Below are 26,070 nucleotides of genomic sequence, written 5' to 3' on the forward strand. Positions count from 1 at the left end.
TTGGCATAAAGCATGAACATTTCTATGAGTTTACATGTTGACGGAATTCCGCTAGTGGAAATTCCGAATAGTGTCAACAGGAGTGCAGAAACCCATAGAACTGTATGGGGTTTTCAGTTCAGGCAGAATTCCGCTGGCATATTCCACCATGTAATTAGACCCTTAGGGGCGGATTACCTGCTAAATTTTCATAGCGTATATGCTGCAGAGAAGCCGCAGTGGATTTTGCTACCATTGATTCCAATGGGTCAGCAGAAAATCCGTAATAGGCTAAGTTTCTACTTGTTTTTTTTCTGGCAGTTTTTGGAATACTGCAGTTTTTGAGCCAAAGCCATAAGTTTATTCAAAAGGATTAAGACATATAAAGGAAGGATTATACTTCTCCTCCCTTATGGATCCACTTCTGACTTTGGCTCAAAAACTGCAGTGGAAGTATTCGAAAAACTGCCAGAAAAAAAAAACAAGTGGAAACTTATCCATAGAGGCAGATTTGAAGATTTTCCTTCAGACCCATTGAAATCAATGGTAGCAAAATCCACTGTGGATTTTCCGCAGCAAATACGGGAAATTCTGCAGGTAATCCGCCCGTGTGAGCATACCCTTAGGCTAAATTCCGCTTTGAAATTGCAGACAGAAATTCTGCTTAGTAAAATGTACATGTGAGTCAACAGGTTTTCCGTCCACCAATTCACACTTCGTAATTTTTGAAGCAGAATTTAATAGCGAAATGTGCTTTCAAAGTTCCACCTGAAGAATGGTGGTACTCATTCTTCAGGCGGATCTACTCGCGGAAGACATTGACGTCTATTGGGGAAAACAATGTCTCCGTGGCCCTAGCGCCAACTGATTCAGTCGGCGCTGGCTGCACTCTGAATCTCTATATGGAATTTTTCCTTCTGGAGATTCCGTAGTGTGAACCTAGCCTTAGCCTGCATTCACACAGCCGAAATTCCATGCAGACTTCCTCTTGTAATGTCCGCACAGAATTTCCGCTGCAGCGGAGTCTCCTTGAATTCAATGGGATTCTGCTGCTCTGTGCACACAGCGGAATTTCCGTGCCAGATGTTTCCGGGACGGAAATTCCTTTTTTCCTGTCTGCGCAAAGAATGAACGCTTTCATTCCTTGTGTGGATTCCGCACGGAATGCATAACAGTCTATGAGACAGCTTACTAAAATGTGGTCCTAGCGCCAGCAGATTCATAACAATTGTTTGTGTCTATAAAGTTATTCAGTTTTATAAGGAATAAATGAACTGTGAACTGCGCCTACACTACTGAAGACTGTCTACCTGTTGTGTGGGGAAGATCTGGGGCTGATCCCAGCGACACCGGAAGCCCTGCACATAAACTAGATTTGGCACTACTCCTTTTTTCTAATAAAATACTCCGAATGTTCCAACGCTGCTTCATCCCCCTCTAAAAATACAGTATAACTGACTCATGTGTTGCTCTGGCGCCCTCTCGCGGCAACAAAGGTTTTGAATGATCACGACGGAAACCACAACTCCCGGCATTCACCGCGCTGCACCCAGCTGATCCTGTGACGTCGCTACGCGTAATTGGTCAGAGAATTTAGAATCGCATGGGGGAGCGTGGAGTAATCGGGTGAGTGTACAGTCCTCCAAATAGGGTAAAATATTCAACATGTGCAGAGAGAGCGATCTCCTCCATAGATCCCCTATCATACATGCAACATGCAGAGAGCGATCTCCTTCATAGATCCCCTATCATACATGTAACATGCAGAGAGCGATCTCCTCCATAGATCCCCTATCATACATGTAACATGCAGAGAGCGATCTCCTTCATAGATCCCCTATCATACATGTAACATGCAGAGAGCGATCTCCTCCATAGATCCCCTATCATACATGTAACATGCAGAGAGCGATCTCCTTCATAGATCCCCTATCATACATGTAACATGCAGAGAGCGATCTCCTCCATAGATCCCCTATCATACATGTAACATGCAGAGAGCGATCTCCTCCATAGATCCCCTATCATACATGTAACATGCAGAGAGCGATCTCCTCCATAGATCCCCTATCATACATGTAACATGTGCAGAGAACGATCTCCTATCATACATGTAACATGTGCAGAGAGCGATCTCCTTCATATATCCTCCATACATATAACATGTGCAGAGAGCGATCTCCTCCATAGATCCCCTATCATACATGTAACATGTGCAGAGAGCGATCTCCTTTATATATCCTCCATACATATAACATGTGCAGAGAGCGATCTCCTCCATAGATCCCCTATCATACATGTAACATGTGCAGAGAGCGATCTCCTTCATATATCCTCCATACATATAACATGTGCAGAGAGCGATCTCCTCCATAGATCCCCTATCATACATGTAACATGCAGAGAGCGATCTCCTCCATAGATCCCCTATCATACATGTAACATGTGCAGAGAACGATCTCCTATCATACATGTAACATGTGCAGAGAGCGATCTCCTTCATATATCCTCCATACATATAACATGTGCAGAGAGCGATCTCCTCCATAGATCCCCTATCATACATGTAACATGTGCAGAGAGTGATCCCCTATCATACATGTAACATGTGCAGAGAACGATCTCCTTCATATATCCTCCATACATGTAACATATGCAGAGAGCGATCTCCTATCATACATGTAACATGTGCAGAGAACGATCTCCTTCATATATCCTCCATACATGTAACATGTGCAGAGAGCGATCTCCTCCATAGATCCCCTATCATACATGTAACATGTGCAGAGAGCGATCTCCATAGATCCCCTATCATACATGTAACATGTGCAGAGAGTGATCCCCTATCATACATGTAACTTGTGCAGAGAGCGATATCTCCTATAGATTCCCTTCCATACATGTAACATGTGCAGAGAGCGATCTCCTATCATACATGTAACATGTGCAGAGAACGACTTTATCTCCTTCCATACATGTAACGTGTTCAGAGAGAAGGATCTCCATAATACATTTCCCCATACATGTAACTTGTGCAGAGAGCGATCTCCTCCATGGATCCCCTATCATACATGTAACGTGCAGAGAGCGATCTCCTATCATACATGTAACATGTGCAGAGAGCGATCTCCTTCATATATCCTCCATACATATAACATGTGCAGAGAGCGATCTCCTCCATAGATCCCCTATCATACATGTAACATGTGCAGAGAGTGATCCCCTATCATACATGTAACATGTGCAGAGAACGATCTCCTTCATATATCCTCCATACATGTAACATATGCAGAGAGCGATCTCCTATCATACATGTAACATGTGCAGAGAACGATCTCCTTCATATATCCTCCATACATGTAACATGTGCAGAGAGCGATCTCCTCCATAGATCCCCTATCATACATGTAACATGTGCAGAGAGCGATCTCCATAGATCCCCTATCATACATGTAACATGTGCAGAGAGTGATCCCCTATCATACATGTAACTTGTGCAGAGAGCGATATCTCCTATAGATTCCCTTCCATACATGTAACATGTGCAGAGAGCGATCTCCTATCATACATGTAACATGTGCAGAGAACGACTTTATCTCCTTCCATACATGTAACGTGTTCAGAGAGAAGGATCTCCATAATACATTTCCCCATACATGTAACTTGTGCAGAGAGCGATCTCCTCCATGGATCCCCTATCATACATGTAACGTGCAGAGAGCGATCTCCTATCATACATGTAACATGTGCAGAGAACGATCTCCTTCATATATCCTCCATACATGTAACATGTGCAGAGAGCGATCTCCTCCATAGATCCCCTATCATACATGTAACATGTGCAGAGAGCGATCTCCATAGATCCCCTATCATACATGTAACATGTGCAGAGAGTGATCCCCTATCATACATGTAACTTGTGCAGAGAGCGATATCTCCTATAGATTCCCTTCCATACATGTAACATGTGCAGAGAGCGATCTCCTATCATACATGTAACGTGCAGAGAACGACTTTATCTCCTTCCATACATGTAACGTGTTCAGAGAGAAGGATCTCCATAATACATTTCCCCATACATGTAACTTGTGCAGAGAGCGATCTCCTCCATGGATCCCCTATCATACATGTAACATGTGCAGAGAGCGATCTCCTCCATAGATCCTCCCATACATATAACGTGCAGAGAGCGATTTCCCCTATAGATCCTCCCATACATATAACGTGCAGAGAGCGATCTCCCCCATAGATCCTCCCATACATGTAACATGTGCAGAGAACGATCTCCTTCATATATCCTCCATACATGTAACGTGCAGAGAGCGATCTCCTCCATAGATCCTCCCATACATGTAACATGTGCAGAGAGCGATCTCCTCCATAGATCCCCTATCATACATGTAACATGTGCAGAGAGTGATCCCCTATCATACATGTAACTTGTGCAGAGAGCGATATCCCCCATAGATTCCCTTCCATACATGTAACATGTGCAGAGAGCGATCTCCCCCATAGATTCCCTTCCATACATGTAACATGTGCAGAGAACGACTTTATCTCCTTCCATACATGTAACGTGTTCAGAGAGAGGGATCTCCTTCCATACATTTAACGTATTCAGCGAGAAGAGCGATCTCCTCCATAGATCCTCCCATACATGTAACATGTGCAGAGAGCGATCTCCTCCATAGATCCCCTATCATACATGTAACATGTGCAGAGAGTGATCCCCTATCATACATGTAACTTGTGCAGAGAGCGATATCCCCCATAGATTCCCTTCCATACATGTAACATGTGCAGAGAGCGATCTCCCCCATAGATTCCCTTCCATACATGTAACATGTGCAGAGAACGACTTTATCTCCTTCCATACATGTAACGTGTTCAGAGAGAGGGATCTCCTTCCATACATTTAACGTATTCAGCGAGAAGAGCGATCTCCTCCATAGATCCTCCCATACATGTAACATGTGCAGAGAGCGATCTCCTCCATAGATCCTCCCATACATATAACATGTGCAGAGAGCGATCTCCCCCATAGATCCTCCCATACATGTAACATGTGCAGAGAGCGATCTCCTCCATAGATCCTCCCATACATATAACATGTGCAGAGAGCGATCTCCCCCATAGATCCTCCCATACATGTAACATGTGCAGAGAGCGATCTCCCCCATAGATCCTCCCATACATGTAACATGTGCAGAGAGCGATCTCCCCCATAGATTCCCTTCCATACATGTAACATGTGCAGAGAGCGATCTCCCCCATAGATCCTCCCATACATGTAACATGTGCAGAGAGCGATCTCCCCCATAGATTCCCTTCCATACATGTAACATGTGCAGAGAGCGATCTCCCCCATAGATCCTTCCATACATGTAACATGTGCAGAGAGCAATCTCCACCATAGATCCTCCCATACATGTAACATGTGCAGAGAGCGATCTCCTCTATAGATCCTCCCATACATGTAACATGTGCAGAGAGCGATCTCCCCCATAGATCCTCCCATACATGTAACATGTGCAGAGAGCGATCTCCCCCATAGATCCTCCCATACATGTAACATGTGCAGAGAGCGATCTCCTCCATAGATCCTCCCATACATGTAACATGTGCAGAGAGCGATCTCCTCCATAGATCCTCCCATACATGTAACTTGTGCAGAGAGCGATCTCCTTCATAGATCCTCCCATACATGTAACATGTGCAGAGAGCGATCTCCTCTATAGATCCTCCCATACATATAACATGTGCAGAGAGCGATCTCCCCCATAGATCCTCCCATAAATGTAACATGTGCAGAGAGCAATCTCCTATCATACATGTAACATGTGCAGAGAGCGATCTCCTCCATACACACTCCCATACATGTAACTTGTGCAGAGAGCAATCACCTTCATAGATCCCCTTCCATACATGTAACATGTGCAGAGAGCGATCTCCTATCATACATGTAACATGTGCAGAGAGCGATCTCCTCCATACACACTCCCATACATGTAACTTGTGCAGAGAGCAATCTCCTTCATAGATCCCCTTCCATACATGTAACATGTGCAGAGAGATCTCCATACATGTAACATGTTTAGATAGCGATCTCCTCCATACATTCTCCCATACATGTAACATGTGCAGAGAGCAATTTGCTCCATACATGTAACATGCAGAAAACAACCTTAACCATACGTAACATTTTTAAAGAGTTATGTCCTTCATACATCTCCTCCCATATACAGGGGTGTGGAAATTTTATTAAAAAAACGACTTGTCCACGGGTCTAAAACAGAGCAAAATCTACTTGTCCCCCATGACGATCCACTTGTCCCGGCCAATTTTCGCTATTACGCTCTTGTTTTTTCCTCCTCGCCCTATAATAGCCATAACTACCTACTATAATGATACCTTATAATTTTTCAATAACATTCTCTGAACCAAAAAAAAAAAATATATATATATATATATATATATATATATATATATATATATATATATAATTTAGATGAAGTGACATTGAAATATTGAAATAGTAAAAGATAATTTAGCAGATTTGGTGGTTTTCTTTTCTGCACCATTTACCTTGTGGTTGAGATAACATGTTGTTTTGATACTTTAGGCGCCTGATTACAACAATACCAGTAAATTACAGTAAATACCTGATTAAAACAATACTAATGAAAAAAAAAAATTTTACTTTTTCGAATTTTTTTAATTGCCATTTTTTGACCCCTGTAGCTTTTTTTCTGCATACCAGGCTGTATGAGGGCTCATTTTTTGCGCCATAATCAGTTTTTTGTATTGGTACCATTTTGGTATTGATCTGACTTTTTAATCACTTAAAAAAAAATTCTGGGATATTATAAAAATTGCAATTCTGGGGTTTGGTATTTTTTGTTACATTTTCATCATTTACTGTACGGGATACATAATATTATATTTTAATAGGTCCTACAATTACGCACGAAGCAATACCAAATATGTTTATTTTTATTATGTTTGCATGTTTTTATATAGGAAAAGAGGGTGATTTGAACTTTTAACATGAAAGGGGTTAATGTGTGTTTTCACCCCTTAAGGACCACGGGTTTTTCACTTTCGATTTTTCCTCCTCACCTTTTAAAAATCATAACCCTTTCAATTTTGCACCTAAAAATCCATATGATGGCTTATTTTTTGCGCCACCAATTCTACTTTGCAGTGACATCAGTCATTTTACCCCAAAATCTACGGCAAAACGGAAAAAAAAATCATTGTGCGACGAAATTGAAGAAAAAACGCCATTTTGTATCTTTTGGGGGCTTCCGTTTCTACGTAGTACATTTTTCGGTAAAAATGACACCTGATCTTTATTCTGTAGGTCCATACGGTTAAAATGATACCCTACTTATATAGGTTTGATTTTGTCATACTTCTGTAAAAAATCATAACTACATGCAGAAAAATGTATACGTTTAAAATGGTCATCTTCTGACCCCTATAACTTTTTTTTTTTTTTCCACATACGGGGCGGTATGAGGGCTCATTTTTTGCGCCGTGATCTGAACTTTTTAGCGGTACCATTTTTGTATTGATCTGACTTTTTGATCGCTTTTTATTCATTTTTTCATGATATAAAAAGCGACCAAAAATGTTATTTTGGACTTTGGAATTTTTTTGCGCATACGCCATTGACCGTGTGGTTTAATTAATGATATATTTTTATAGTTCGGACATTTACGCACACGGCGATACCACATATGTTTATTTATTTTTATTTACATGGTGTTTTTTTGGTTTTTTTATGGGAAAAGGGGGGTGATTTTAACTTTTATTAAGGAAAGGGTTAAATCACATTTATTGACTTTCTTTTTACACTTTTTTTTTGCAGTGTTATAGATCCCATAGGGACCTATAACACTGCACACACTGATGTTATATCCTGTTCACTGCAAAGCCATAGCTTTGCAATGATCAGGGTTATCGGCGGTCGATTGCTCAAGCCTGAATCTCAGGCTTGGAGCAATCAATCGCCGTGGGGACACGCCGGAGGCAGGTAAGAGGATCTCCGCTCGTGTCCCAGCTGATCGGGACACCGCATTTTCACTGTGGTAGTCCCGATCAGCCCCGCTGAGCAGCCGGGCAACTTTCACTTTCGGTTTAGATGCGGCGTTCAACTTTGAATGCCGCGTCTAAAGGGTTAATAGCGCACGGCAGCTATTAGCCCCGGGACCGACCCGATATGACCGCGTGACCCTGCGTTATATCACGGGAGCCGACCAAGGACGTCCTTGGTCGTTAAGGGGTTAAACTTGTATTAAAACATTTTTTTTTTTTTTTTATACACTTTATTAGACTTTTAGGGGGAATCATTAGATTCCTCATACAGATGAATAGAGATCTATTGAACTCGTTGATCTGTGTGCTCTGTGATCCATTGACAGAGCCTGGTCCAGCCAGGATCTATCAATGACAGAGCCACGGGACAGGAGGAAGCAGAGGTAAGCCCTCCGGCTACCTCTATAGTGGATCTCCCCCCGCGATCACGCTGCGGGGGGGGGGGGGGGGCTATCCACCCCACTAGCCCACCAGGGAGCATACACATGTCCCTTTTAGACACCGCTGTCAGCTTTGACAGCAGCGATCTAAAGGGTTAACAGCCAGCCGCCGCGATCGCCGCATGCTGGCTTATTAGCGACGGCCCCCGGCTATTGATAACAGCCGGGGGCTGCAGAGTATGGAGCGGACAGCAGTCCGGAGCCCGCTGCATACATACTGCAAAGCGCCACATGCCGGGCAATTAGTGGAGGTGTGAAACTTGCGCCCCGTGCAGACGTGCGACCGCTCCTCCCCTCAGCTCTCCGAAGCTAGAGCTGGGGGGAGCGAAGGCAGAGGACGCAGGTCTGCACGGGGAGAAAGAAAGCAAGCAGAGCAGGGGAGATAGAAGCTGTGTACGTCCTATCTCCCCTCCACCTGCTCTGCATTTGGAGGACGCGAGTTTCCACAGCTGGGGGCTGCAGAATATGGAGCGGGCACGAGTCCAGAGCCCGCTCCATACAGACTGCAGAGCTAAGGGCCGGAAAAATTCACCAGCCCGGCGCCCGAAACTGCATGTCCCGGGCGTTGGGCGATAGGAATTCCACATCCCTGCATACATATAACTAGTGCATAAAGCGACCTCCTCCATACATGTAACATGCAAAGTGAGACCTCCTTCTTGCATAACCTTCTAAAGATGTGCAGAGATCAACCTCCTACATACATTCACACACCATACATGTAACATGCACAGAGAATGCCCATTTCCATGTTGACCACGCGCTTACATGTAACACGCAGAAACTGACTTCCTGTATTCATCACCCCCCCCATACATGTAACTTTCATAGAGTGATGTCCTTTGCACATCGACCCCGCATGCATTTAACGTGCAGATAACAACCTTGGGCATACAATTATCTATCCCCCATACCGGTATGAGCAGAGAGGAACCTCCTCCATACATTGCTTCCCATACGTGTAAGGTGTAGAGAGCAACCTTCTTCCTTACGTCGAATGCACCCAAAGGTGTAATGCACAGATTGGAATCTTCTTCGTACATCGATTCCCTCATACATATAACGCATTGAGGACATTGCTCTCTGCCCATCCACCAACTCATACATGCACAGAGCAACCTCCGCCATACATTGACTCCCCCCCCCATATGTGTAACGTTCAGTGATCAACCTCTTCTATACATCAACCCCTCCCAAACGTGTAAAGGTCAACCTCCTTCTTAAATTGACCCCCCGTCCCCTCATACAAGTAATGTGTGCACTTTACTTTATATGTTGACACCCCCGTAATATGTGCAGACAGCGATCTCCTTCATACATGTAACCCCCCCCCCCCCCACAGAGAGTGACTCTAGCTATAACACCCAACTCCCCCCCCCCCCCCCCCCTCACGCACACGATACAATAGCCCTATTATCTACAGTAAAAGCTGTAAGGATGTGGCATCCATCCATGATCTCACACCACTTTCTATTTACTGACAGGACGCCTTCTCCATGCAGCATTGTGCTTGTGCCACTTCACCATCGTCCGGACCTCATTGCATCTTGCGCTGATCTCCTGAACCAAACATGGAAGCGCAGTCTGGGGGCTCGTATGCACTCATTAGAACGGTCCTCAGATGAATTTCCTGTTTCTCTAGTGCTTATTGGGGCCCCTGAGGGCCCAGCCCTGGGTCATGCCAGACTTTGCAGGGTGGTTGGTCTGCAGGACAGCCTTTTTGTGGAGTCGGTGGTGGTCAGTACTGAGTTACGTGGTAAAGGCTACGGTCGGAAGCTAATGGAGGCCACTGAGAAGTACGCAAGAGGTAAAGGCTTCCAAAACCTGTACCTAACTACCCACGACAAGCAGGACTTCTACTACCACCTCGGATATTGTTTGTCAGAGCCTGTCCAGAATATGGGGAGTCTGAATAGTCTCCTTCCTGCAGACATGATTCAGAAGATGGTGGTCTCCAAGACGAACCCTACCTTGAACCATCCTGTGTCATCACCCACATCTCTATGTCCTCAAACATCTACCTCAACATCATCTGCAACTGTATGTCCAGCACCACCGCAACCTCCTCCTTCTGTTCTCTGCACACTACCTCCTCCTCCTGTCCTCTGCTCAGTGCCTCCCCCACCACCTCCTCCTCCTGTCCTCTGCTCAGTGCCTCCCCCACCACCTCCTCCTCCTGTCCTCTGCTCAGTGCCTCCCCCACCTCCTCCTCCTGTCCTCTGCTCAGTGCCTCCCCCACCACCTTCTCCTCCTGTCCTCTGCACACTACCTCCTCCTCCTCCTGTCCTCTGCACAGTGCCTCCCCCACCTCCTCCTCCTGTCCTCTGCACAGTGCCTCCCCCACCTCCTCCTCCCCCTGTCCTCAGCACAGTACCTCCTCCTCCTTTCCTCTGCACAGTGCCTCTGCCACCTACTCCTCCTCATGGAAATTGGTCTTCACCACCACCACCTCCTCCACTACCATCACCAATATTGCCTCCATCTCTTTCACCAGTACATCAGAGAATACCTGAATTTTCCTTGCAGACTCCTTACCGAGACTTTCGTGGGGACCCCATATTTTGGATGAAAAAATGTATCTGATGGTTTAACATAAAAGAAAGATCTTGCACTGGATATTTATTGACAGTCAATAATATATGATGTAACCAAAAATCGGTAGCAGGAAATTTGGTCCGGATAAGTGGGTGATTTTCTAAAGGGGAGGTTTTACTGTACCAAGGATGCTTTTACACGTGACAAGTCCACTGTGGATTTTACTGCAGATACGCTGTAGATCTGTAGCCAAATTTGGAACTGTGGATTTTTAAATACATAGATTTTTTTGAACCCCTTTCTCCTACAGCAGTTTCTGGCTTGTTTGTAACTCCTCGCCTTCTAACAGACATCATTTTTTTTTTTTCCATCTACAGTTTTTTGCAGGACCATTTTTACTTACGTGACAGGGCATGAAAGGCTCTGAAATTTTGTAATGCAAGAAATATTACCCTATACTTGGTGCCACTAGGTCACTGTCTAACATATAACCTTTACCGACACTGTTTATTTGTCATCAAATTTTACCATATATAATGTGTGGCAACGCAATATATATGGTAAAATCTTCCTTACCATCCACAGAGGGGGAAGTATGAGACTCTAGGTCCCGACATCACTCCAGTCCAAGCGTCACATCACAATGTCACAGCTGAGACCGGAGCAGGACACCGGAGGCACTGCAGAAACGCTGGAGGTAAATGGTAAAAGTTTATTTTTATTTTTCATAACGTGCTGGATAATCCCTTTAATATAGTTGCTGTTATTTCAAATGTACAGTGGTCCCTCAACATACGATGGTAATTCGTTGCAAACGACCCATCGTTTGTCGAATCCATCGTATGTTGAGGGATTCGTGCAATTTAAATTATAGGATGTTATACTCACCTGTCCTCACCGCTCCTGACCGCGTCCTCACCGCTCCCGATGCTGTCCCAGGGTCTCCCGATGCTGTCCCGCTGCTATCCTGGTGTCTTCTTCGCGATCCTCCGGCTTCTTCCGCATCTTCTGCAGGGTCCGGGTCTCGCTTTCTGGTGACGTTATTACGCTGCTGCGCCGGCGCGGCGTGCGTAGTTACGTAATTATGACGCCAGAAAGCGAGGCCCGGACCCTGGAGAAGATACAGAAGACGCCGGAGGATCGCGAAGTGGACCCGGAGCAGCGGGGATGGGTAAGTGAACCTGTCCGGGATGCTTAAACTGCTATCCGACAGCAGCTTAAGCATTTTGCGCTGTCGGATAGCAGTTAATGCGATGGCCCCGACATATAAAAGCATCGTATGTCGATACTGACATCTCTGAGAGGCCATTGTATGTCGATTTTATCATATTTCGGGCCATCGCATGTCGGGGGGTTACTGTATATGCTTTTCTTTACTCCATATCCTCTCCCTAGCCCTCTGGTCCTCTCCTTATCTCTCTAGGCCCCCTTCTCCTCTGGCCCCCTATGTTCACGCTGTTCCTACACCAGCAGTATAGTGAGTGCAGCTTTTGAGTATTATGCCGGATGTAAAGGTGCATGCACACCCTGATTTGTGCAGTGGATCCAGGGACAATTAATTTCAAAACCTGTAGCCGATTCATTTCAATCAGCCAAACATAGTCAAGTAAGTCAGTTTATTTTCCAACCATATCCAGATTTTGACCCAGACTGAAAATTGTGGTCTGCTTTGGTTTTCAGTCTATTGAAATGAATGAAGTATGGCACAGATCCACCAAGGTTTTGAAAGTCTCTCACTGGATCTGGCTGCCAGACTTACAAATGGTGGCGTGCATGCACCCTCACTCGGGATCAGTTATAACTAATGGATAAGTAATATACAGTGGTCCCTGAACATACGATGGTAATCCGTTCCAAATGGACCATCGTATGTTGAGGGATCCGTGCAATGTAAAGTATAGGACAGTGGTCTACAACCTGCGGACCTCCAGATATTGCAAAACTAAAACACCCAGCATGCCCAGACAGCCAACGGCTGTCTGGGCATGCTGGGAGTTGTAGTTTGGCAACATCTGGAGGTCCGCAGGTTGAAGACCACTGGTATTGGAGGCTATACTCACGTGTCCCCGCCGCTCCGGACCGTCACCGCTGCCCTGGATGTCTCCTTCCATCGCTGTCGCCGCGTCCCCGGGGTGTCCCCGACGTTCCGGCAAGGCCTCGGCTTCCCCGGCATCCTCGCTCTCCGTCGCCGCCATCACGTTGCTCCTATTGGATGACGGGACGGCGTGCGCAGCGACGTGATGACGACGATGGAGAGCGCCGACGATGCAGGGGATCCCAAAGAGGACGCGCCGGAGCCCCGAGGACAGGTAAGTGATCGTCAGCGGACCACACGGAGCACCATAAACGGCTATCCGGTGGCAGCTGAAGCAGTTTATGCGATGGCCCCGACATACAAAAGCATCGTATGTTGATGCTGCCTTCAACGTGTGATGGCCTCTGGTCTGCGCCGTTAACCATGTGGTTTAAATAAAAAAAAAATTTTTTTTGGACAAATGGGAAAAGGGAGTAATTAGAATTTTTATTACTATTGAAATGAGAATGAAAACCCACACTTTTGTTAATCTCTTCCCCTCTACAAAAATTTGGGACTGTACTGCACGATTGACGACATTGGCCTGCTGCTCCTTACTGGTTCATTGTGAGCACAGGGCCTGCTTGGTGTTGTAGTAGATGTTGTATTTACAACTGGCAGTCAGACATATCCCTGACACCCCCAGCCAAAGTGACATGAAGACTGGCACTTATAATCTGACTATATTATTTATTTTTAATTATAAAACAATTTTCACATCAATGAAATATTAAAGTTATTTAAAAAAAAAAACAACAACAGTATGACTGTCTCCCCTGATAATTACACAAAGAGCTTCTTTTGTGCCTCAGTGGTCTGTTCGCGTGTATATGTGCATGCCTATTTACGCTCAGAGATATTCCAGGTAGATAACCGTCAATAGACGGCAATGCATTTCAGAACGGATTCCGACAAAAGACTAAACATGTTCATCCTTGTGGAAGAGTCTGGGGTCTAGAATTCTGTAGTGTAAATGGTGCAGCAGAACTCCATTGCCACTATTGCCTCTTGAGAACGCTGTTGTAACGGCGAAACATGTAGAGACTGGCAATAGAGCGACATTTTAAATGATAACTGGAGTGATTAAGCATTATTGCGGCAACTGCAGGGCTGTGCATTTCTGTCAAGGGAGTGATAACTCCCAATAAGTTTAATTCAGACATCTTGATCCATTCTGGTATCAGTTTTTACACATTTTTGTTGGGAATTACACATTTTATGAGTAACACATTAAAAGTTACGTTTTAGGGGTAGCGTATAGACGTTTTTTTTTTTTTTCACTCCTGGCTACGGCCCTGGGGTTTGGTTAGTAGTATTAGTGGGCCCCTCACTGCCCTTGGGTAGTGATATTAGCAGAACTCCATAGAGAACAATAGGAGGCTGCTGCACTGTATTTTTCAAGTGGAATTCTGCTCGGGAAATCCGTAGTATGAATGGGCCCTTAAAGTTGTGCTTATCTGTTGCCACTAGGAGACTCCTGTCCCTTACTGTACTGGAGGAGGGTTAATATGAACGCACTGTGAATAGAACCTGGGGAAAAGAGAACAATCGCCCAGTAGCCAGAAGAGGGTCCAGCAGAGATCTCATAGCATCTTTCATTCCGGATTTTACTAAGGCTGACCATAGTCTGACCACAGGTCTGATGACCCAAACTGACAGCTGTCAGTTCTGGTCACCAGCCCCACGGTCAGGTCAGAGCTTGCAGCCATAATGCATTTAAAATCTGCGTGTAAAATCTGCCTATGGGTGTGTTCACATTAGGGATATGTTCGCAGTGGGAATAAGTTTGAATGAAGCAGGCTGTCCATGGCAAATTTTCTGCTTCGGAACCTCCATTGTGGAAAATTTGTGGCAGCCCCCATTGAAATTAATAGGGTATGCGCGGTGCATTTTCAAAAATAGAAACTCCACTGCCAAAATTCTGCTGCAGAGGGCCTGGCCCCATTCCAATTCGCAACGGGAAACACGCTGGAAGTTTGCTAACAAATCAGCCCATGTGAACACGTCAGTCACGTCACGTGCTGATCCTGCCTCCAAACCTCACAGGCTGCTGCGGCAAAGCCCTGTGTGTCTGCTCATAGAAAAATATGTTGCATATTTCCCGCATATACACTGTGTATACACAATGTGTGACCCTACCCTAAATGTGGATTTTGCTTTTTTCAATTGCAGGTCCTAATGTCCAGTGAGTAAGGGTAGTCACTCGGCAGACCCCTTCGGGTTCTATGTCCATAGCTTTGCTGTGTCCTTCTATGGCCGTGTTTCCCAACCAGCGTGCCTCCAGTTGTTGCAAAACTACAACACCCAGCATGCCCAAACAGTCAAAGGCTGAAGACATGCTGGTTGGGACACACTGATCTATGGGGAGGAGCTGACGATTCACTTTTTCTCATGCCCCTGGATTTCATGATTCATGGAGGGTTGCTGCAGAGTATCCATCTGTGCGTAAAGCTTTTCTGTGAATGTGCGCAGCAAAGTGTCCTGATTTCCTGCAGACAACAAAGAAGATAGAGAAGATTTCTTCAAATATTTACATATATATTTATTGTTTAGTGGCAATGGGGGAGAATGATCAAGATCAGTGCTGAGGAAAAGCTGACCAATTGCCCATAGCAACCAATCAGATTGCTTCTTTTATTTTTCAGAAGCCGTTTCAAAAATGGAAGAAGCCATCTGATTGGTTGCTATGGGTAACTGGTCGATTTTCCTCTGCACAAGTTTTGATGAATCTCCCCTATTGGCCGAGATTTATCAAACTAAGACAAAAATGTCAAAATGAAGCAAGGAATCAGGGAGAGCACTCAGGGAGCAATATCGCCTTCTACAAACAATGAAGCGATCCTCGGCGACCTGTAACAGTGTCTCCTGCGGGGTGCACATACACAAGTATAAAGCATCCAATATAGAAAAACAAAGAGCAAGTACGTGCACTCACCGCTGGGCAGAGACGGTCGGGTCTAGAAGTCCGGTGCGGGGTCACGGCATAGGCGCTGGTGTGTGGTGCTCGGAGGCTACGTCGGCAGTTTCGCACGTAAGTGCGTGCTTCTTCCGGCCTCTAGAGGCCGGAAGAAGCACGCACTTACGTGCGAAACTGCCGGCGTAGCCTCCGAGCGCCACACACCAGCGCCTATGCCGTGACCCCGCACCGGACTTCTAGACCCGACCGTCTCTGCCCAGCGGTGAGTGCACGTACGTGCACTTTGGTTATCTATATAAGACAAAAATGTGTCTAATTTTGTTTCAGACAGATAGCAACTAGAGATGAGCGAACTTACAGTAAATTCTATTTGTAACGAACTTCTCAGCTTGGCGGTTGCTGACTTTTCCTGCATAAATTAGTTCAGCTTTCCGGTGCTCCGGTGGGCTGGAAAAGGTGGATACAGTCCTAGGAAAGAGTCTCCTAGGACCGTATCCACCTTTTCCAGCCCACGTGAGCACCTGAAGGCTGAACTAATTTATGCAGGAAAAGCAGCAACTGCCGAGCTGAGAAGTTCGTGACGAATCAAATTTACTGTAAGTTCACTCATCTCTAATAGCAACCAATCTGCTTTGATTTTATCAAAACAATTTGAGAAATGAAAGCGGAGCTGTGATTGGTTGCTATCTGTCAGATAAAAGGCAGACACATTTTTATCTCAGATTGATCATTTTGGGCCGACATGTCTCCAGTCACATCCAGAGCTGCCATCATATTTCTTATGGATGCCATTTTAAATTCCTCATTCCTGTGTTGAAAGACACACATCCCCAGGCTTATCTAACATCCGATCATGCAGATCTGCTGCCTTACACTTATTTTGTTTGCATCAGATGACTACACAGTGGTGAACACGTCGTCTCTCACACTCCATGGTATGCACTATACAGGCACAAAACCAGCAGTAGATGTGAGGTCCTGCAGCTGAAAACCAGCATTACCACTGTGGCTGTAAGTGAGATATAATCAAACTGTCCATACTACTTACTGTACAGATGCAGAATATAGAGCAAGAGGCTTATGTTGACAAGGGAGATGACAATGAGGAAGGCGAGGATAACGTTTGTACAGGGCGATCCACATCTGTTGCGGCCGACAGGATGGGCAGCGCTCAATGCCTCTGGTTTATCAGGAAGAGCGGACATTGACTTCTCACAGAGTGTATCTCTTAAGGCTAGAGGTAGAGAGACAGACCAAATTTGGATTTCTCCATATTTATGTATTTTTGTGACAAAACTACAATGGAATCAACTCCAGTTGCTGGCACCCCTTAGTGAACATTGTTAGGGGAACAACCTACAAGTACCTATTTGTCCTGCAATGTTATACACTGGGCCCTACATGTTAAAATCATGCAAAAAAAGGAAAGGTAGTCCGCACCTTGATTAATACATTCCAACGCGCACTACTGCTATATTAGCTATAAATGGATATGTAAAGCTCTTAGCGCACTTTTTCATTAAAACGTGTCCCCCATCCACCATTTGGACCTGGCCTCATTTCAGATAAGACCCCAAAATTCAATTGACTCGTGGGCTTAAAGGGGTACTCCGGTAGAAACCATTTTATATATATATTTTTTTTTTATCAACTGGTGCCAAAAAGTTAAACAGATTTGTAAATAAAGAAGAAAAGTGCAGAAGCCAGCGGTATGACAAACTTCACCTTTTAGTGTATTCCAAGATAAAACTTCGACATGGACGTCTCAAATCACAAACGATAAAACCTGGGTAAGCAACATGACGCGTTTCAGGTCATGTGGCCCTGCATCAGATGCGTCAGATGAAGGGTCACATGACCTGAAATGCGTCATGTTGCTTATCCAGGAGGTTTTATCGTTTGTGATTTGAGACGTCCATGTCGAAGTTTTATCGGATCGGGTGAGCTGACATCCCTTGTATTCATACAAGATTTGTAAATTACTTCTATTTAAAAATCCTTCCAGTATTTATCAGCTGCTGTATGCTCCACAGGAAATTCTTTTCTTTTTTTTATTTCTTTTCTGTCTGACCACAGTGCTCTCTGCTGACACCTCTGTCCATGTCATGGACAGTTCCTGTGGTTTGACAGAAAATACATTAAAAAAGAAAAGAACTTCCTCTGGAGCATTCAGCAGCTGAGAAGTACTGGAAGGATTAAGATATTTAAATAGAAGTAATTTACAAATTGGTTTAACTTTCTGGCAGCAGTTGATTTAAAAAAAAAAAAAAATGTTTTTTCCACAAGAGTACCCCTTAAATATAGCAAAAAGGTAATCCAGAATATTCCATATCTACAGCCTTAGTTTTACAGACTCCTGCTACAACCTTTTCTTCCATATATTAAAACCAGCCTTGTTACCCATGAAAAACAATCACAGGATAGCAAATCATTAATTCTGTGCAATGTGCAACCAAATTTCAGTTGGATAGTTTAGATAAAAGTGGTGCAGTGTTTAATTGATACAGTCATTGCCGTAAATGTTGGCACCCCTGAAATTTTTCAAGAAAATGAAGTATTTCTCACAGAAAATTATTGTATTAACACGTTTTGCTATATACATATTTATTCCCTTTGTGTATATTGGAACTAAACCAAAAAAGGGAGAAAAAAAGCAAATTGGACATAATATCACACCAAACTCCAAAAATGGTCTGGACAAAATTATTGGCACCCTTCCAAAATTGTGGAAAAATAAGATTGTTTCAAGCATGAGATGCTCCTTTTTTCTTTTTTTTTCTTCAAATCTTTATTTAGTTTTTTCAACCAATATAAGACAAAGTTGTGAAGCATAAATTGACAAAGCTGCAAATCAACATTGCTTGAGCATGAATTGAAAAAGTCAATACCTTCGAAGATACAATGTGCTCCTGTTCACAATCTAAGGCAACTAAAGGTGCTGTCATATAGGTATACATTTCTTAATATGAATTAGAAGTAATCTGTCTAGCGTTACCTCAGACTGCGTCAAAGGGCAGCAATAAAAAGACGTTCTGTGTATCTTTCACTTATCGAATTAAATCAACAAACTATTGAAAGTCATTTGTATCTAAATTGCTAAGGTAAACAATTAGCGAGTAGGAAAGAAAAAGAAGAGAGGTAAAGTGAAAGGTATAGGAGAACGAGTAGGAGATGAGAGAAAAGGGGGGGAGGGAAAGGGGGGGGGGGGTGAAGGGTAGGTCAATGGACTATGTCATGGGTCTACTGATTGCACTGGGATACTGAGGTGTTACCAGCTCCTGCTGTGTCAATATTTGCCTGTATTGTCTCCTTGAAGTGAATCCAAGGGTACCACGTTTTGAAGTATTTGTCGTATGAGCGGATACTCCAGCTAGATCTTCTAATCTACAAATACTGGCTACCTTTGCTAGCCATTCTTGCAAAGTTGGGGGGTATGAGATGCTCCTTTTAACTCACTGGGGCAAGTAACAGGTGTGGGCAATATAAAAATCACTTGAGAACAAAAATTGTGGAAAAATATAAACAATCTCAAGGTTACAAGTCCAGAGATCTAGATTTGCCTTTGTCCAGAGTGCGCAACATTATCAAGAAGTTTGCAACCCATGGCCCTGTAGCTAATCTCCCTGTGCGTGGACGGAAGAGGAAAAACTGATGAAAGGTGTCAACACAGGATAGTGCGGATGGTGGATAAGCAGCCCCAAACAAGTTCCAAAGATATTCAAGCTGTCCTGCAGGCTCAGGGAGCATCAGTGTCAGCGCAAACTATCCATTGACATTTAAATGAAATTAAACGCTATGGCAGGAGACCCAGGAGGACCCCACTGCTGACACAGAGACCTAAAAAAGCAAGACTACATTTTGCCAAAATGAACTTGAGTAACCAAAATCCTTCTGGGAAAATGTCTTGTGGACAGGTGAGACCAAGATAGAGCTTTTTGGTAAAGCACATTATTCTACTGTTTACCGAAAACGGAATGAGGCCTACAAAGAAAAGAACACAGTACCTACAGTGAAATATGGGGGAGGTTCAATGATGTTGTGGGGTTGTTTTGCTGCCTCTGGCACTGGGTGCCTTAAATGTGTGCAAGGCATCATGAAATCTGAGGATTACCAACGGATTTTGGGTCGCACTGTACAGCCCAGTGTTAGAAAGCTAGATTTGCGTCCGAGATCTTGGGTCTTCCAGCAGAAATGGATGGCAACAAAGTGCTGGAGAGTTCTGAAGTGGCCAGCAATGAGTCCAGATCTAAATCCCATTGAACACCTGTGTAGAGATCTTAAAATTGCTGTTGGGAAAAGGCACCCTTCCAATGAGAGAGACCTGGAGCAGTTTGAAAAGGAAGAGTGGTCCAACATTCTGGCTGAGAGGTGTAAGAAGCTTATTGATGGTTATAGGAAGCCACCGATTTGAGTTGTTTTTTCCAAAGGGTGTGCAACAGTTAAGGATGCCAATAATTTTGTCCAGCCCATTTTTGGAGTTTGGTGTGACATTACGTCCAATTTGCTGTTTTCTCTCCCTTTGGTTTAGTTCCAATACACACAAAGGGAATAAACATGTATATAGCAAAACATGTGTTACTGCAATCTTTTTCTGTGAGAAATACTTCATTTTCTTGAAAAATTTCAGGGGTGCCAACATTTCTGGCCATGACTGTATCAATTAGCTGCATTATACATAATGCCAGAGCTAGTATTGATCTGTATGAACTCCATTTGCCTCTATATTACAGTGTGGCTTAAAAAATCTAAAAAGATCCCAACTGAGGATTTGTTACAGTATAACATTGCAGCCATTTCTCTGAAATAAACACAGCAGCAGCACAAATATCTCTTTTGTCTTTTTGACAATGTGCCTGAAATCTGAGCCATTTAGCTAACAGAGGATTGTCTACACTGGATACAATAGTAACAAACCTTCTGCTGTGAAACCAGTTAGGTCAGGGCTAAGGGGGCATTCACACCACGTTTCTGCAATACAATTCCTGTATAAGGTTTTTGATGAAAAACGGATTCCTAAAAACCGGACTAAACTGTATCAAAATGTGTGTACAAATTTTAACCCGTATATGGTTAAAAACCTTATACGGTCTGAAAAACTGACAAAACTGTACAAGAGAGACAATGCATAGGGTTTTCACATTGAAAATGTATACAGAACTGTATTGCAAAAACGTGGTGTGAACGCACCCTAAGTGGAATTTATAATTCTGTGTTATCTCTAAAGTAACATCCCACTGCGTCTGGGATTCTATTTTAAATAATGTCCTGTGTAAACTCTGTGGGGAGGCTACTCCTCTGCATGTGGCTGTTTGGTGTTGGTCTTCTGGGAATTGTAGTTCTGCAACTGCTGGATATGTACAGATATATTATAGAATTCTATTGTACAAAGCCAGTTGTTTGTGGGTCACTTACCTTTCTCCTCTTCTGGGATCTCTGTGTCCAGGGGTATGCTGTGCAGGTCACTGATGGAGTCCACCGGCAGCAGGCACACATTACCCTGAGCATCCCCAGGAGTGAAGGAGGGTGCAGGGGCACAGACCGAAATATTAGCCATTAGGTTGGTGACTAACTTTGGAAAGATGGAGTCTGAATAAGGAATCGGTGGGTAGGTGTCGTATCACAATGAGGGTCCAGGGATGCAGCTGGAGGGGAGTGCAGATAGAGTGCGATGCCAGGCAGGCCTGGGAGCCCTGCCTATTATAGGGATAAGTGGAATGTTTGGGAGGATATAAATAGCTTAGGTGGAACGTCCCTTACCCCCCTCCTGGAATAAACACCATTAGATTCACATAGAAGCTGTGGACACCATGCACGATTCATCTCACTAGTGGTTAAAATATTCTGCTTCTGTGAATGTTGGGTGACAACCTTAACAACATCAATTACAGCTTCCCACCACCTTTTTTAAATTTATAAATGGACAATCTTAGTTATACATACGAACCAAAGCCATTAATGTATCACTACATGGCTAGGCAGATGTGCAATGCAGAAACCTGGTAAAGCTGGGTATCAGCAGAAACAGTGTACACATAATAAAACACATGGGCAGAGAATGACCAATGGAATTTATACTAAACTTTGTACATAAGCAAAAAATTACCTCATAGGGGGATTTACCAAATTATGTATGCAACTTTCTTGCCTAAAAGAAGTTGCACCAGTATGCACAAAGACATTTGTGACTTTTTTTTACTTTTGTACCACACAAAGTGGCCAGGGCCTAGTAGGAGGGACATGGTCTATGTGGCTCGCTGGATTTACTGTAATTTACTCCAGAAATTTACTCCAAAAAGTCACATATGCAAAACTTTTATTGAGAAGTTTGAACCTTATATTTGTTGCAACTAACATCAATGTAATGATGTACAGTGCTACTTAAAGTTAAACTGTTTCTCTGCAGGCCTTACTTCACAATAGATTCTCAGCTCTACCGAGACAGATTAAGGGTAGTTTACTTTTGAAGACACATTGCTTCATGGAAGGCTTGTAGGGAGGCTATGTGTCTGCCGTTTCTTGTCAGCAAGGATATGCCGTTATGGTCCCACCCGAAATTCCCTTTGGGGCAACAAAATCCTCTGTACCAGGGTTGGGGGGAGGCAGGGGGGTTCATGGTTCACCATCTCTTCCACCCGACTGAACCTCGCTATTTCACTCTACCTGAATTGACCGCACAATATTGGTTAGGTCCATCACACTTTCTTCAGTACTCGCAACTGATGTCCTTTGTCCGCCCGATACTTAGAGTACCTATCATCATCTAAACTGTCCCTAATCCCCCTCCCCATCTGTCCCTGACTCTCACTGACACTAGCCCTGTGTTCATTTTCACTGAAAAACCCTTTCTACCTTATTTCTGCTTTTCTTTCCTGCTCATTTAGCTGTCTTTCTGTGAGGGAGAAAGGGGGTGTGGCCCAGCAGGCGCGACATCATGTGAAGCCTGCCTGGGCTTACTTCTGCACTTTCTTTATGATGCGAACACAGCACGGCCGGCAGGCAGCCCTGAGTCTCCTCCTCTGTTTACTACTGCATGTGCACAGAGGAGGAAGATTGGAGCTCAGAGCTGCCGTGCCGCTGCTGAAATACAGGATCGCACCCAGTCAGGAGCGCACCCTGCTTTGCTCCGAGCACAGTGCTCGCTCCTGCCTGTCTGATTGACAGGCAGGGAACTGCGCGCAGCTCGTCTGTGTCCCGGCTGCAGTCTGGGATTTCGTACTCATGCCAGGCCGGCATGAGTCCGAAATCTATACAAAGGCTTGCGGCCGGGACTGGTAGGGGGACCCCTAGTGGTCACTTTTTCAAATGGTAAAAATAAATAGAAAGAAAAATATTTGGAAATTTATTCATTATGTATTGGAAAGTTATTCATTATGTATTTTTCTATAATATATAAAAAGTTTTTTGTTTTTTTTGATGAAAGGTACTCTAACTCTAACTGTTTCCAAGATAATTGTTATAAGTATTGTATCTTGAGACCAAAACTCTATGGGAAACTAGTAATTGATTCTTGAAGTCCCCACATACAATGTATTGGGCAGACTTCAGATTATTGAGCAGACTAGATGGGCCAAATGGTTCGTATCTGCCGACACATTCTATGTTTTGGTTTGGAAAATTTTCAGACACCTTCACTTTTTTTTCACATTTTATTACATTGTATTATGTTAAAAATGCAGGTTTTCCTCTATTATTCTGCACTTAGTACATATAAGACAGCTTGATAAATCTAAACCTAAATGTACAGCAAAGATATGTGGCAATCTACAAGTACAGCCTGTAACAGTAGATCTGACATGGCAGCCATGGAAGTGGCCTTGATCTGTCCTGACAACCAATCAGCATCCCATTATTGTATTTGGCATGTATGCAGTAGGTTCAGCTCCTGTGCCATCTTGAAGTACATGTCATGGGTTGGGGGAATGGTTTAATCAATAAAACATGTTTTCTGCACATCCTCAAGCAGCACACATGGGGGTTAAGTTTATACTCCGGCCTTATTGTACAGAGCAGAATCAGTAGCAATAATGTATTAACCAGCCTATCCTGCAACTATAAAATCTACCAAGAACATTAAGACACTGGCCCAAATTTACCAATCAGCTTGACAGCAAAACTGCTGTGATTGGTTGTTGTTGGCAAAACCAGCCAATTTTGGTTTCAAGCAAATTGATAAATCTGCATCACTATGTTTTTTTATTTTATTTCTATTGGACGTGCAATACTTTACTTGACTATGTTATTCTGCATGCTCAAATGCATGTGGCTAACTTATCGCTGTTCCCCCACATGCATCTGTAATGGCTGTGTCCATAAGCTTTGTAGGTATGTGTATGTACCTTCTGATATGTCTGCACAGGCTTTTCTGTACCCCATGTTCTTGAGTTACCGCCATTTCTTCTGATGTTAGATCTTGTGAGACTGTGGCTTGCTCTTCAATGCTAGGCGCAAAATCCTGTGCAGCGCAATATCTTGTTGCCCTGTTTCTACACTCACTTAATCCGCAATTGGCGAGATGGTGATGCATCATAGGTTTGCTCACTGCAGTGGGACGTTGGGGAGGATTTCCTGGCAGATAACCGCTCTGTGCACTGAGATTGTGTGACTAGGAGCAGTGGTCCACTGCTTCAGAGCAAGGGAAAGTGGTCTGTAGTTAGGCAAAAACCGTAAACAAGAGACAGAGAAAAGCAGCTGTAACATAAAAAAGGATAAGTTTGAAATGTATATATATTTACAAAAGTGTATAACGTAACATGCCCTACAAATTAAAAACTGATTATAGAGATGAGAAAACTCCTTTATTCACAGATCCTTTGAAAGATCTCCTTCTAGATTGTCCTGGCTGGGGTTCCCACATTAGTCAAGAGAAAATTAGAATGCTCCAGATCATGAAAACATAGTGGCAGAAAATGTAAACAGACAACATGGTGGCAGCATACTGTGTCAACAAGCAAATGAAGGAGGAACACAGCACAACCTGTTAGCGAAGGAATGCTTACAAATCATAAGTTGGATATGTTGGCAGTATATATACTGGGGATCTCCAAGACAACGACGGATCTCATCCAAAAAGCTGTAAATGGTCCCTCAGCAGAGAAGCGGAGTGGATTGTCAGCAGGGGGGAAACCTTGGATAAATGTGTTCGCCACAAAGAACAATGCTTGTCTTGACACCTTCAACTCTCTTAACAGGGCAGACCAACCGCAACTCCTAGATGGCCTGTATATCCCATGGTAGGTGTTCTTTTGGTATCGCTTTCTTTCAGTTACTCTTCTGCCCAGAGTTCTCCAGAAAAACAAGCAAGAAAAAGCTTCTGAAATCCTGAAGGCATGGCTTCCTCAATTGTTAAAACTCTTCAGGTTAAAAAATCTCAGCCTACCTCTCAGGCCAGACCTTATAAGTGAAGAGGGGATCTAGCATCCAGATCTGAGCAGACTCTCTGATGGTGTAGCTGATGAATTGAGATCCCTAGAATTTTCAGGTCTTTTAATACCATTGCTTCCAGGGGAATCCACTACAATTAAAACATATGGGGGGAGATTTATCAAACCTGTGTAAATTAAAAATCAGAATGCTTCTTTCATTTTGCAGAGGCCTTGTTAAAAATGAAAGAAGCGAGCTGATTGGTTGCTATGGGCAACTGGGCAACTTTTCCATTGCACAAGTTTTGATAAATGTCCCCCATGGTTCTTAAACTGTGCTTTTTGAGAGCCATTACCTTTCCATTGGTTCCTGACATTTTGCAACTTCTTCAGGATGTATTTGCATAAGCCTTAAATACAATACATTGAAAGTTCTGTCAGTTCTTTCTATCAGCAATATACAGTGCCTAAGGACACACGAGGAGGGTCCCTACCTTCCTCCTCGATGTTCGATCGGTGATTGATTGCTCCAAGCTTGAGATCCAGGCTTGAGCAATGGACCGCCGATAACACTGATCAGAGCAATGCTATGGAATAGCATTGATCAGTGCTGGCAATCAGTGTAATGCATGTTATAGTCCCCTATGGGGGCTATAGCATTGCAAA

The 26,070-nt window shown here is 43.8% G+C and overlaps 1 protein-coding gene across 5 annotated transcripts; it reads left to right on the plus strand.

Annotated features, from left to right (window-relative positions):
* The first annotated feature begins 1,335 nt into the window (after positions 1 to 1,335).
* Positions 1,336 to 25,541, plus strand: NAA80 (N-alpha-acetyltransferase 80, NatH catalytic subunit). 5 transcript variants are annotated; one of them, XM_056525188.1, is made up of 4 exons: positions 1,343 to 1,605; positions 10,004 to 10,559; positions 11,014 to 11,751; positions 24,851 to 25,541. In XM_056525188.1, exons 1-3 carry the CDS (start codon positions 1,583 to 1,585, stop codon positions 11,086 to 11,088), a joined length of 654 nt encoding a protein of 217 aa, XP_056381163.1. In that variant the 5' UTR covers positions 1,343 to 1,582; the 3' UTR covers positions 11,089 to 11,751; positions 24,851 to 25,541. The 5 variants fall into 5 exon arrangements, with proteins under 5 accessions (XP_056381160.1, XP_056381159.1, XP_056381162.1 ...); XM_056525185.1 differs by having other exon boundaries at positions 1,336 to 1,605; positions 10,004 to 11,758; XM_056525184.1 differs by having other exon boundaries at positions 1,336 to 1,605; positions 10,004 to 11,751.
* Positions 25,542 to 26,070: the final 529 nt, after the last annotated feature.

The sequence above is a fragment of the Hyla sarda genome, chromosome 6 (genome assembly GCF_029499605.1).
Source record: "Hyla sarda isolate aHylSar1 chromosome 6, aHylSar1.hap1, whole genome shotgun sequence".
NCBI classification, from domain to species: domain Eukaryota; kingdom Metazoa; phylum Chordata; class Amphibia; order Anura; family Hylidae; genus Hyla; species Hyla sarda.